At 49.3% G+C, this 13,399-nt stretch overlaps 3 protein-coding genes across 3 annotated transcripts; 1 reads left to right on the forward strand and 2 right to left on the reverse strand.

The window, feature by feature from the left end:
• Window positions 1-200: 200 nt before the first annotated feature.
• On the reverse strand, window positions 201-869 carry acyP (Acylphosphatase; the record flags this gene model as incomplete). Its single annotated transcript, XM_036641415.1, has 5 exons — window positions 201-350; window positions 452-521; window positions 634-646; window positions 766-799; window positions 858-869. 5 exons carry the CDS (start codon window positions 867-869, stop codon window positions 201-203), a joined length of 279 nt encoding a protein of 92 aa, XP_036492928.1.
• Window positions 870-1,235: 366 nt separating this feature from the next.
• Window positions 1,236-2,469, forward strand: CGCS363_v009567 (uncharacterized protein; the record flags this gene model as incomplete). Its single annotated transcript, XM_036641416.1, has 3 exons — window positions 1,236-1,681; window positions 1,751-2,136; window positions 2,198-2,469. The coding sequence occupies 3 exons, from the start codon at window positions 1,236-1,238 to the stop codon at window positions 2,467-2,469; spliced, it is 1,104 nt and encodes a 367-aa protein (XP_036492930.1).
• A 588-nt stretch (window positions 2,470-3,057) lies between these two features.
• On the reverse strand, window positions 3,058-4,730 carry CGCS363_v009568 (uncharacterized protein; the record flags this gene model as incomplete). The annotated part of the gene is made up of 5 exons (XM_036641417.1): window positions 3,058-3,495; window positions 3,545-3,630; window positions 3,776-3,914; window positions 4,074-4,445; window positions 4,617-4,730. 5 exons carry the CDS (start codon window positions 4,728-4,730, stop codon window positions 3,058-3,060), a joined length of 1,149 nt encoding a protein of 382 aa, XP_036493547.1.
• Between the last annotated feature and the right edge of the window lie 8,669 nt (window positions 4,731-13,399).

The following is a 13,399-nucleotide window of genomic DNA, read 5'->3' on the forward strand; positions in this document are numbered from 1 at the left end:
ACTGAGTTATGACTGACGGTTTTTTGCACAATTGAGTCACTATCTCGAGCGAATCGCATAGCCGGGCTTAGTGACTTTTTTTTATTTCAAGATTGCGTGCAAAACTATATTCGTCACTTCTGTTTTTTTCCTAGGAATGTTATGAGAATGCCTCGTCCAGCCTGTTTTCTGAGGGTTACCGGCTTTCAGGGATGAGCGCCTCACCGCCGAACCAGAAAGCCCTCTTCTCCGTCGACCAAGTCACGGTCCTCGTGGTCAAGCTTGACGACCCTGGCCGACCTTGGACCGTCGTCAATGTCCTTCAAGAGCTTCTTCAGCGCGTCCTCTTCGCCTTGCGCCTCGCCCTCGACCTACGGGCAGCATGGTTAGTCTTTTCAAGCTTGAATATCATGTTCCCGTTTACTAGGAAGGATTGGTGCTCGTCGGCATATTGATGCAAATTTCGACTTACCTTATTGTTATCCGTGTTGCGACACCATCCCGTCAATCCATACTCGCTTGCACGCTTCTGCGTAAAATACCTGTTTTCATGTATGCACAGTCAGTCTCGCCATTCAAGCATTATTTGTCATCGGTGTCGATTTCGCCAAAATTGGGAATACGTTAAATGTTGGGGGATTTTTCATCACGAACCGAAACCCGACACCTGCGTGTGACGTCAGTGACGATGGAGCTTCGACGATGCTCGCTTCCTCCTTATCCAGGAACCGCGATAATAGCTCGGAGCTCATGTGGAGGAAGGGGAGGGGAGGGGTCAAGACGTACCTTGTACCACGCCGCCGTGTGCAAGAAAATATATCTGAAGAGAAGGAGAAATGTCAAAATAAGATTGAGCCTGACAATGACGGGCGACTCACTCTTTTAGCCATGATGCTCTTCTATTCAAATATTGGAGTGTGTCTTGACATACAAAATTTCAAATGAAATGGTTGTAGACCGGTAGGTCAAAAGTAGCTCGGAGCTCTCTCAAGCTTGACATTCCTGTGGGGTCTGTATCACGTACCGATGACATGCATTCCTGCCTGTGCCTGCCTATTCCCCATGTGTTATCGATAGTGGGCGGCTAAAGTCCGGAGCCAATCACCCCCGGCGAATTTGTGAACCCTCTTGCGCCTCGTTTCTCTCCGCCATTGTCTCTCTGCCTCGTCCACGCATCAACAATCACAACAAAGCTCGCTTCATTCTCAGATTTCACATTCAAAGATCTCATCCGGTTCCCTCGAATCGTTTGGAAAATGGCCTCCCCCATGGAGTCCTCAGCAGCCGACCCTCCAACAGTCCTCTTCCGCGCAGGCAAGAAGCGCAAAGCCGGCTTGCGCCAACGCGCCGCATCCCCCGAAGAAACAGCAAACGCCGCCGCCGCTGAATCGAAGCCGACGACAACGGACCCGACTTTGCAGCCGACCGAGACGGCATCCTCAAGGACGGAACTCGATATCTCGGATAAGGAAGCGACTGAGGCCATCCCGTCAACATTGCGCCACCGCGCGCGCAAACGTCTCAACGGCGTCGGGTTCTCGGCCCGCGCGACGTCCGGCCCTTCAGAAGACTCGCCCGCAGCAGACCTCTCATCATCCCGCGCTCTCGTGCCCGCAGCATCACAACCTGACGATGATCCCCTGATCGCAAAACGCTTTGCCCCGCAGACGGGTCTGGCGACCACCATTGTAAACAAACACATGTATGTATTCCCACCAAGCAACCCGCTGCGGTCCATCCAGCCCCTTTGGCCAGAGACTGATCAAGCAAGGATGGAATACATAGAATCCCACCTCTCTAACCGCAACCCCTCCCCCTCCGCGGAGACAACAACACATACCTCATCGTCGCTTTCCTCCACCGCTCCGGCACCCGTCGCGGGGAACGACAAAAAGGCACATCCCATCATGCAAGGGAAGCTGATGGAGGTCGACCTAGGCGACGAGGTCCGCGCCCGCAACCAGGCCATGACCGAAAAGGCCGCCCGACGTCTGTTGGGCGAGTCTGTACCCGACGAGGAGCCCGAAGGCGGTCCGCGCAAGGCAAAGAAGCCGAGGCTTGGCCGAGACGGCAAGCCCTGGCGACCCAGGAACCGTCGCGGGAGCGACGATGTCAAGCGTGATCAGCTCGTGGAAGAGATCCTGCGCGAGAACAAACGTGAGTAGTTCCTCGTTGAGTCTTTTCCAGGTATGCAGCAGCAAAAGCTAACAATCGCCAGTCGATGTCTATGATGTGCCTGCTACGCAACAACCTCATTATGAGGGTGATGGCGACGCAGACGATCGCATCGCCGAGGAATTCCGGCGCGAGTTCATGGATGCCATGGTGCAGCGACAGCAGAAAAAGAAGGCCGCCGCGCCGCCAGCTCGGGCAGGTGCTCGGAAGGCGGATGAGGATGTGCTCAAAGGCCCCAAGCTAGGCGGCAGTCGTAATTCCAGAGCTGCTATGCGTGACTTACTCCTCAAAAAAGAGAAGGAGGGCAAGCGATGATGCACAGCTAAATTGCCCAAACATACTACACTATACGATACCCACACGACAATGAAACATGATTAGCTGGAATGATTGTATTTTGTGATTGGCATCTATAAACCAAATCAGAGTACTTGAAAGTCAGATTTCCCGTACCAACTGAGAAAACAACAAACCCTATAACAAAAAAGAAAAAAGAAAAGAAAAGGTCATGCCGACGTGCAAGCCAACCCAAGAACCTATAAGGCAGCCATTTTGATATCCCTGATAAGACCCAGAAGGAAAAGAAATTTGTGAAAGATCATGCCAGATCATAAACAGACGCCTTCAACCCACACCCACACCCACGTGACTGTCGTAAGTAGCTAGGCCCTATAAGAATGTAAAGAATGTTTGAAGCCGGCTCGTCAAAAGCTCTCTGGTCTTTCTAAGCTCTCGCGACTTTGCAACGCCGGGGTATTAATGCGGTTCATCCTCATGCCTCAATGCCGTGTATGCATGCCACTTATTTCCCATGACGCCGTTGTAAAATCAGATGCAGAACGTAGATCCCCAAGTGCAAATTCATGTGATGGTGTAGACTTGGCCACCGACGGGGCCACGATATCACCGGATGTCAAGCTGGAACGGCTTAAACCGTCCGCCAATTGTTGCGCAGCGAGGGCACTTGCGCCGAGCTCCTTGCTCTGCCATCAGGACATCGACGCAAGCCTGGCACAGGCCGCAAATGCATTCTGTGCAGGCATACGAGTCCTTCAGCAGTGAGACGCTCTGACAGGCTGCGCAGTAGATCTGAGTGTTTTGCGAGGAATAACTCGGTGATGAGTCCGATAGGCCTCTCGACTCAATGTGGAAGTTCTCCCCGCTTTCACCGCTTTCAACCGACGGGAATGGGTCAATCGTGTCCTGGTTGTAGGATGGTGGGGTTAAGGCCTGTTGGAGCGGCGAAGCTTGGTAGCTTTGTGCTGCGTGTGCCGCCTGGAAATTATGGTGCTGGAAGGGGGGCAGTGAAGCTCTGTGGATAGAGACTGGTGATTGGGGTACCTGAGGGATGGTCAGCTAGCGTCGAATGAATAAACATCAGACATCTTACAGGAGTTCGATCCTCATCGATGTCGCCAGCAGCAGAAGCAGCCTGGTCGGCAGCATCGATGAGATCTTCCCATCTTTTTCCATAGTCTGCAGAAGGTTCAGCCGATAACGCCTTACGGTCATTATTACCTGGTCTAAGCCGTTCGTCGTTTTGGATGCGTCGTAACCAGTCCGCTGCGGATCCGCGAGATTTTTGTTTCTTGTGGTGTGCTTCTCTACCTCTCTTGGTGACTGACTGTTTTCTGGGTCGAGTAGGTCCAGGAGGGCGCTGAATTGGCGGTAGGGTTGACGAGCGTCCAGGGGGCGAATTTGCAAGAATCGATGGCAAAATATCCCTTGGCCTGCTCGAGTTCATGGCTGGAAATGGTTCGCTGGTGATGTCGCTATTGGATAGATGGATTGGTGGTAGTTCAATTGATGTCCTGGGTATCCGCCGCCCCTCGGTGTCGGAATGCCAATCCTGATGGGAGAAGGTCGTTTAGCGCTCTGTTGGTGCTTGTAAGTGGCAGTGGGTAGATTTCTCGACTTACTACTTCGGACTCCCACTCAGGTTCGACCTTGTGACCATGCAATTGCGCCAGTGCCGCCGCGGCACTAGCAGCAGGGAGCAGCGAGCCCACAGCATGATCGTCCAGCGTTCGGGGCGTGCCCGGATTGCTGTTGTCGTACATGTGCCGGTCATGGTTGAAGCCTTGAAGATGGTCAATCTTTGGGGGGAAGCCCTGGATTGAGAGGGACGAACCCTGAGGCACTGAAGTCGCATTTGGCTGGATGGGAGGGCGTTCGGACGGCGGGGTGTTGATCATGAGCAGGAAGCTCTCCTCGGTCGCTGGAAGCTTGGAGATGTAGTGTTCGGGATGTGCTCTTCGAATGTGCTCCTGCATGGATCGGTATCGTTTTTCCTGTGGTGCGCCGATTGTGTCAGAAGAGCTCTCTCTTTTCTCTCGGTCGGGTGGGTTTTGGGGGGCGTAATCAAAGCTCTGCACTGTCGTCGCAGTTGGGGGTGGAATCCAGGGCGCAACGGTCGACGGCGCCGTTGGAGGAGGGATTCATTCCTATGGGGCCAGACTTACACCGATGCAGCGCTTTCTGCAGCTGGAGCCATCTTGGTTTCTCAGAGGACACACGACTTCATTGTTGGAGTCGGTGATTGAGAAGGAAGACGTTAGAGAAGATCTGGGCGGCATCTTGACCCCACCATGCGCGCGAGGGCTGGTATCGATACTGAGCGGGGTGAGGTGCGATAAGTGCGTGCGTAGTGTGTCGCGAAGCGAGGCCAATTGACTGTAACTGGATCTGGTGAGGCTCTAGCATTTGGCGATGCAAAGGAAGCTGCGAAGTTCAGTTAACAAGTGTTGGAGCTTTGGAAGCTCTCGTCTCCGTCTCTGTCTGGTGTGTTACAAAGAGTGTTTCGAAGGATAAGGTGTAATGGAGGGGAGGGAAAGGACGGGGAGGTCGAGGATGGAAGAGAGGAAGAGAACCTGCTTTTGGGGGGTAGAAGGGAAGTTGACCGAAAGCAGTAAGTAGCGGTAATGGGGGGGAGGGGAGGGGGGAGGATACCTAGAGAGAGGTACGCAGTAAGTCAGCCCACCCTATAACCGAACACCCCCCATAACCAAACAGCTTAGCTAAAGAGGTACTAGTAACGTAGTTTTAGTAAAATATAGTTTTATTACTATCTAACTAGTAAAAAAGTATATTAGAATAATTTAAATTTAATTTCTTATATTCTTACTATTTTTATACTTTTAAAAGTTAATATTAACTTTATAACTTAGGTATCTTTAATAATTTAAATATTAGTAAACTACTTATTAAGATTAAGTTTAATTAGTTTCTATTTATATAGTATATAAACCTCTAATTTAGTTTAAAGTTTAGCTATTTTATACTTTTTTATAATAATAATATTATATTAAAGATCTAAGTTTTTCTTTATAGTAAAAAGTAATTATTAACTATACTATTAAAAAGATTAAAGAGTAATATAAAGTATTAACTATATTAACTTAATACTATATAGATCTCTTAACTTTATAAATATATATAACCTATTTTTAAAAACTTTCTTTTTAATAAATAAGCTTTTAGTAATCTTTTTTACTATATTTAAGAGTAATTATTAATTAAGTAAAACCTTTATATAGCTAAAAAAATAGAAGCTAATAATATATTAGCTAGCTTAAATATTAATATTAAATAACTTATTAACTTAAATAAAAGTATAATAGATAAAGAAGTTATATTTTCTTAGAGGTATAATATTTATAAGAGTTATAAAGTTATTAATTTTTTATTAATAAACTAACTTAAGAAGCTTAAATATAAATAAGTTAAGAAGTTAAGTAATATAGCTAGAATAAGTAAGTAAAAAAACTAAATAAATTAACTAGCTATAATGTTTCTATATAAAGTTAACTATAATATAGTTTTTATATCTATTTAAGATTAAAAAATATTATAATCTCTTATCCCTACTTATAAGCTTTATCTAAGGATTAAATACTTCCTTAACTTAGTTAATAGCTACTTTATTAGTTATTTATTTATTATTAATTATAGTAAAATATTAATAATTATAGTTCTTAAGTTCTATAAAGAACTAGCTTTATTAGACGCTCTTATTATTAAATATAACTAATAGATAAAATTATTTACTAAAAGCTAAGATATACTTTAATATAGTAATTTATATATATAAGTCTAAAGTTTTAATATATATCTTCTTTATATAAAAAGAACCTAAAATAAAGTTATTAACTCCTTTACTTTCTATTAAACTAATCTTATTTATATTATAATAAAGCTAAAATAAGATATACTTAATCTTAAGTAAGTTATATAAATTAAAATAAGCTTATATTTTCTTAGTTATAATAGTAGTAATATACTTAGATTTAATAGCTTTACTTTAGAGGGTTTTTAGAAAGAAATTATAATATAATAAACTATTAATTTAGTTCTTATTAAGAGGGTAGTTATTATTAATATAAGTTAATACTTATTAAACTAAATTTTTAAGTTATTAATAAGTAAGTATAAAGCTAAAAGTACTTTATATAAGAGTTTAGTTAACTAAATAACTCTCTTAAATAAGTATTAATTTCTAAAAAGTAGTATAACTTTTCTATTAAGTCCTAAAACTATAGAAATAGCTATAGAAAGTTAATAAAAATACTTTTAAAGTATATATAACTTTCTAAACACTTATCCTATTCTAAATATTATATAAAGTATTTAAAATATCTTTCTTAGTATATTTAGCTATACTAAGTATACTAGTATTTTTTAAAAGAATTAATTTTAAGTATTATAGTAAGTAAATACGTTCTAGCGTAAGGTAGTTATAGTAGTGAAGAGGGGAAAAAGTGGTGTTTTGACGCGTTCGGTTATAGGGGGTGTTCGGTTATGGGGTGGGCTGACTTACGGGACAGGCTAGGGGCGTGGCTCGGTCTGGTGGGTAGGTATGCGCACGCAGCATCCGTCAGGTACCTTACCTGAGGTGCTGTAGAGTAACCAGGCCCAGGGCCAATTACCTTACCTTTTACCTTGCTCTGCGCCCTTCTCCGTAGCCCAGCCCAGCAGTACGGATGGATACCCAGCACAGAGGTACGGATATGGGAGTCCAGTGTGGGAAGCAAGGTGTGAGAGCAAGGAGGGAGCTTGGATCCAGCAAGCCCTTGCCTTGCCGGTCGGTCGCTTGGTTGGTTGCCTTGGACCTTAAAACAGCAGGGCGACGAGCCGATCAACAGAAGAGGAGCAACAGCCGGGGCAGCTGTGGCATACAGGTGAGGTATTCGAGGTTGGATTGTGCAAAGAACAAGCTCTTTGGCTGCTCAACCATTGGACCCCGTCCTCCAAGTGATGAACCTGAGTTGCTGTGCTGTGCTGTGCTGTGCTGTACTCGTCTGCACCTGTTCCTAATCTTCTTTGCCTGTGCTGCTCCTGCAGCTGCGGGCTGCGGGCTGCGGCTACGGCTGCTTGTTATTGCACTTGGCTTCGGGGAGATGGGGTGGGTAAGGAAAAAGGCCAATATCGGCTGGGACTAAGCAGACGGGGACGAGGGGTGCCGGGAACAGGTACAAGGAGGGAAGCAAGGACGCGCTTGGTTTTGGGAGCGATTTGAACAGCTGACAAGCTGATGAGGTAACTCAGTAGTTTCTGTCGTCGCAAGGTTCGGTGTGTGAGGTCAGTCAGGCAGACCACGAATAGGAGGGTGGTTTTGAGTCGGCCTGTGGAAGGCGGCGTCAATGTCACTGGCAAGTGGAAGAGCACAAGTGGATAGCACCAGAAGGGAGGCTTCCCTGAGGTTAGGTAGGCATGTAAGTGAAAGCAACGGTGACGCAGCGGTGTAAGTGGCGGGCCAAGCAGCGTGCTACTCTGAAGCTTGACCATCCATTGCATCGCCATCGTCAATAAAGAGCCTTCCTTCGCCTGCCGCTTTCTCGCACAACACCGCGATGCGATACAATGCCCGGCCAGTCGCCGAGTGGTTGGCCAGACTGGTTCCTCCAGGAAACCAGGCGAAAGGCGAGACTGATTGACCGAGAGACGGGTTGCAACTTGTTTCCATCGAGTCAGTCGTGCCGCCTCCCTTCTTTGTTTGGAAAATTATGACACGACGAGGTGCCTGACTTGGCCAAGAATGGCGGCAACCGAGTGACGGGGCCATGGGAACAGTTGGTTCTGCTGCTAGCATGGAAAAGCAAAGCATTGCAGCCATCAATCGTCGCAGTGGTGCTTCGATGCTTCGGCGCGCGTACCTTCACCAGCTACCTACCTAGAATGAGAGCTTCCCTGCCTGGTTGCTTGGTGCTTACCTTCCATGTAATTGCCTAGGTACCTTAGGTACCTTACCTTACACAGAGTAGGTACCTCGCGGGGGTACGAACACACAAGGGCCGCATCGTAAAGTCCCCCAATAGCTCTGCCAATGGCAATTAAGCAATCTGCAAGCTCTGGAGGTTGGTACTCTTGCAGTGCTATTCGTACGGTCGGTACCTCTTGGAGGAGAGTGCGGTAGCTGGAGGAGCAGCTGCCAGCAGGAGGAGAAGAAAAAAGCTGGTCGGCAAATTGACCCGCCGAGGAGACAAAATGCTGGTCATTGGTCCAAGACGATTGGCAACGTGAATGACTCGATCGAGGCCGGAGCACGTCTGGTGGGTTGGGTTGGGTTGGTTGATTCAAGGGTTAAAGGAAGCAGAAGACAGTGGGAGAGGATGATGAAGAGCCCAGGTACCTCATGGGAAAGGGGGGCGTGGCTGCAAAAGCAAGATTCAAGTCAAGACGAGTGGGGAGAGGCAGTTGAAGTGAGGAGGATCGGAAGGAGCACGACAGGGAAGCACGACAGGGAAGCACGAGGGCGGAGGAGGGGGAAGGAGGGGAGGGGTGTGGTAGTAAAGTGGCCTTTTTTCTTTTTTTTTTTTCCTTTTTTTTTTTTTTTGGCTCTTCTTTTCGGAGCTTGCGAGTGGTTGAGAGAGAGAGACCGCACCAAAGAGTGAGCTGGTGCATGGGAGCTCTTGACTTGGGTCTTCGACGGATACCTACCTATGTCCTGCAGCCTTCTCGACCTGTCCGTGTTCAATCTGCAACACATTCAATCCATCTGAATGAGTCGGTATGTGCAAGTATCTTTCTAGAAGCTTGATTCAAGACTCAAAGCCTTTGCTTCTCATGCCATGCTGCTGCTGTTGACTTGCTGTGTTGCTCCCAAGCTCTGTGCAAGTGTAAAAGTACGTACGGCGTAGCATACCTACCTAGCTCGCCTTCTGCGGAACTGGAACCGCGTCAATGTGACAAGGCCTGTTAGCGATGGCCCTGGCCTCAGCCAGATGGGTCTGCTACTGAATCCCCGCTATTCGTCACGTTGACATCCCAGCTGACGGGTAAGGTATGTACATGCGTAGCAGATTCGTACATTACCTACTAATAAGTTGCGCATAGCAGTGGAAGCAGGTCGGGTCGTGTCGCGGCACCGTTGTAGATACGGGTGGTTGCTTGAGAGGTTTGCTTGTCAAGCTTAGGTTACCTGGGCAAGCTATTCTTGGCTGGCAGACGTAAGTCGCACCTCCTGATGACAGCATTGACGCAGTCCAAATGAAGCGGTCCAGACCAAATCTCCGGCGTAAAAGCGATGAACATGCTCCGGCAAGGAACAGCATGGCTGCGAAAGGCGTTGGGCATTGAGGACGAGACGAAGGACGAGGAGGAGGTTGGCAACGTCGGGTCGGCATCGGGCACAGAGAGTCACCAAGACCACGACATGCAGGGCCCAGGGAAGCTTCTTCAACAAGGTGTGAACCTGGGAGCTGTTGCCTCTACTGTTGCTGCTGCACTGCGCTGCTGCACGTCGGTCTGCGGTGTGTGGTATGTCTCTGGCTGCAGCGCCTGCAGCGCCTCAGAGGCATGCTGCTGCAGTGGGGATTGGGTCCCCCCCCCCCGACGTTGGCGCCGAATCGTCTGTTCCACAGCGGGGAGGAAGACGGTGCGGCGTGGGCGGGGGCTTGATGGGGTGGGGAGAGGGTGTGGGTGTGCTTTGCCTGGATTGAGTGGGCTACCACAGACAGCTGCTTCAAGGGTTTTTTTTTGGTCGTCCTTTTTTTTTTCTTTTTTTTTCTGTGTCTCTCTTGCTCGAAGGCATGCAGGGCTCCATGTCCAAGGCTCTTCAGCACGTCAGCCTGCCGTCTTCTGGCCCCGGTCTGTCCAGCTAAGATGCCCACATTCAGTTTTTTTTTTTAGTTTTTTTTTTCCCTGTCCCCCGTGAAAGACCTAGACCGGGGAGAGGAGGTAGGTACCTGCCTATCAAGTACAGCTGCATCACCTTCCTCCTCCTTCCTTGCCCTGTCGCAATGTCAGGTAAGGTAAGGTAAAAAGTGCTTTCCTCGTGCTCCACGATCCACCCTCCACGCCCCGAGGTGCACCGGTCCAGGATGGCATGGTGAAGGTAAGGGAGGTACGTCTCTTTTCTGTCAGGGAAGGTCCCCACTTTCGGCGCGAGGACCCTCCAGTTCCTCGCCTCCAACCTTCACCTCGGCCTATCAGCAGTCGGCAGATTGTATTCCTACGCGGCCGAAGGAGACAAGATGGAAAGGAAAAAAAAACTTATCTGCACCCTTCAAAGGCGCCGGACTCCAGAGCATGGACGGGTACCAGATCGAAGAAAAAAATACACCTTGGCCCGCTCCACTTTCTTCCTTCTCCTTGAAATTAACCCAGAGGCTAACTTGTCAACGACAATCCGAAACCACGGCTATTCACCGAGGCGACTGTTGAAAGAAAGAAAAACACAAAAAGTGCGCTCCTGTAAGCTCAGTCCGCTGTCCGAGCCACGCAGCCTTGTTCAGATGTCGGTACCTTGTCTCTATCATCGACTTCGAGTCAATAAGCCTTGTCTCAGCGTCTCAGCGTCTCAGCGTCTCAGCTCACTCCTGAGCCGCTCGCATGTCGGTTACCTCGAGCAACAAAAATACAGAAGCTGCTCCGAGGACCTTTTCCAGCCAATTACATGTTGCGCTTTTCGCCTTCCTCGCCACCAGTGCCCCAGGACCCCTGGCTGACTGGCAAAGGGCAGACAACACTCGCAGATAAAGCGGGTATCTATCGCCTCTCGGAGCACCAGGTACAAGAAGAACTGACATCACCCTGTCTGGGCATGCACTACATGCTACCTCTGTTTTTATCCTTATTGTTTTTATTCACGACTTATTTGTCTACAGGAAGACCTGAGACGGTGTGGTGTGTCTTTGAGCGCAGTCGGACCCGACTTGACGACTCGTCCAGGAGACTTGGATCATGGATTAATGCATAAACACCGGTATAATGCAGACAGACGCCCTCGTCCACTCTCAGCTTCGGGCCAAATCGGGGGATCCATCTCGTGACGGCCCACGGAACGTTACACCAACGCCTCCCCTACCGGAGCTGGCAGCTGGCAACGAAGCTTAGTACCTGGATCGAGCGCCTCGCCATCGGTCTCTCACATACCGAAGGGGTCCAGGGAACCCCAAGGTCTCTTTGCAGGAAAGATGTCGACACGGTGACCGCACCTCGATCGGGGCGAGGCAAGACGAGGCGGTGACGGCTACCAATTTCCTGGCGTCTGTCAGTTTCCTTTTCACCGTCCGCCCTGAGCTTCCGGCGCTATCCTCACGAGCGCATCGCGATACGGCTATGTGTTCCAGCTGCCCGCTGAACGGGAGGGTGTGGGGGATAAGCTCCCAGGACATGAGCTCTAGTGCTGATAAGCCAGCCACCAACCAGAAGCCAGGGCAGCTTCGACGATAAAGCTCCCCCAAGGGTTCTAGCGCATCTTTACCACGAGCAACCGAGTTTACCTTAGCTCCAATGGGGAGGTACCTTCACAAAGCTTTTCGGTACTTCGAGAACTCCCACGCCTGGTGCCCTTCCTCCATCTCAACTGCACGCTGATCCCGCAAGTGAGGGCGAATGAGGAAACTGCTCCGGTCAGAAGGAGGAACGGCACTTCGTTTGGGGATGGAGACAGTCAGAAACACCTTGCAGCAACAAACTAATGAAAGGAAAATCGAGGCTTCATAACACGGCTTGGCCCCCTTCATTGAACGAGTCTTCAACGCACTAATACTCGCACTTCGATTCATTCACCCGCGCTACGCTTCTAACCCGGAAAAAAACTGAGCCTGTGCCAATTCTTTCTTGACATCGGCACACTCGGCGGCGGCCCACTCAGCAACCGGCCGCAGGTCTGTGCCTCTCTGCAGTGCCGTTCCTCCATCTGCTTTATTACCAACAGCACACGAGAAAAAACACACCGAGCAACGCAGGATAAGCTGAGGCCGGGGGACGCTCCGTACCCAAAGCTCTGTCACATGCACGCGTCGTTTTCTGAATACACCCAGTACTTTCGTACGACTGGGCCCTATCGAAGCGGCAAACGCCCGAAGGCCGCTTTAACTCGCTCCTGGCTCCCTGCCTTCCGAGACATGGCGGCCAACCAGTTCTGTCTCGTCGGTGACTCCGACTGCCACTGCCACTGTTGTCAGAGCCTCTCCATCTCCATCCCCATCCCTTCACCGTTCACTCGGCGAAGCTCCAGGGTTATCAGCGCTGAGATCCCAAGTCGGAACGTCCACCTTCAAGCCATTAGCGATCACGGCCCTCTATCTCCGCGCAACTCACAGCGCCGGTGCGCTGACGGCTTGCACGTACGCGTAGCCTCCTGAGCCCCTTTTCCCCCTGTCTCCTCTGAGCAAGTTGAGGCATGACAGGATATCCTCGACTTGACTGGAATGAATCCCAGTGGCTCTACCTTAGTCTATTCTCACTGAAGCACCAGTGCTCCGTCATGTTGACGACAGTCGATCACTCGCTGTCAGCAAACATCCTATATCTCTTGACCTAGTGAATTAAGATTCAATTGCACGAAAGCGGATCAAGCTCTGCTTTCGGAGATTTCCTCAGCCTCAGCATCACCAACCTTCTTTGCCGCAGACACGCAGCAAAAACCACTTGGTTTAACTGATTTGGCTTCTCGAAGGAGTGGGCAGTCTTTTCCATCCGCTGTCAGAGACAGTCTTTGCCTTCAGTTCAGATGGTTCGCTGGATATATGCTACAATGGGTCATCCCTTCCAGCGTCAGGGGGGAACTCCGGAACCGTCTTGAGCCGCTGCAGCCGGCTGTCAATCTTGCATGAGGTGCACAACGACAGCATCACTCCGAAGAGCTGTGTCGTCAGCCTTCAGTTTGACTTCATGGGCCTTACTGGAGAACAGCTGCCGTCCTGATTTCTGGCAATTCGAGTCGATGGGAGGGCGACCTCGGATCTTATGTGGCCAGCGGTATCCGAAGCTCCTTCTCCAATCAAGGCGACGCATCCGC

This window comes from Colletotrichum siamense (genome assembly GCF_013390195.1).
Source record: "Colletotrichum siamense strain Cg363 chromosome Unknown KSG_Cg363_contig06, whole genome shotgun sequence".
NCBI lineage: Eukaryota > Fungi > Ascomycota > Sordariomycetes > Glomerellales > Glomerellaceae > Colletotrichum > Colletotrichum siamense.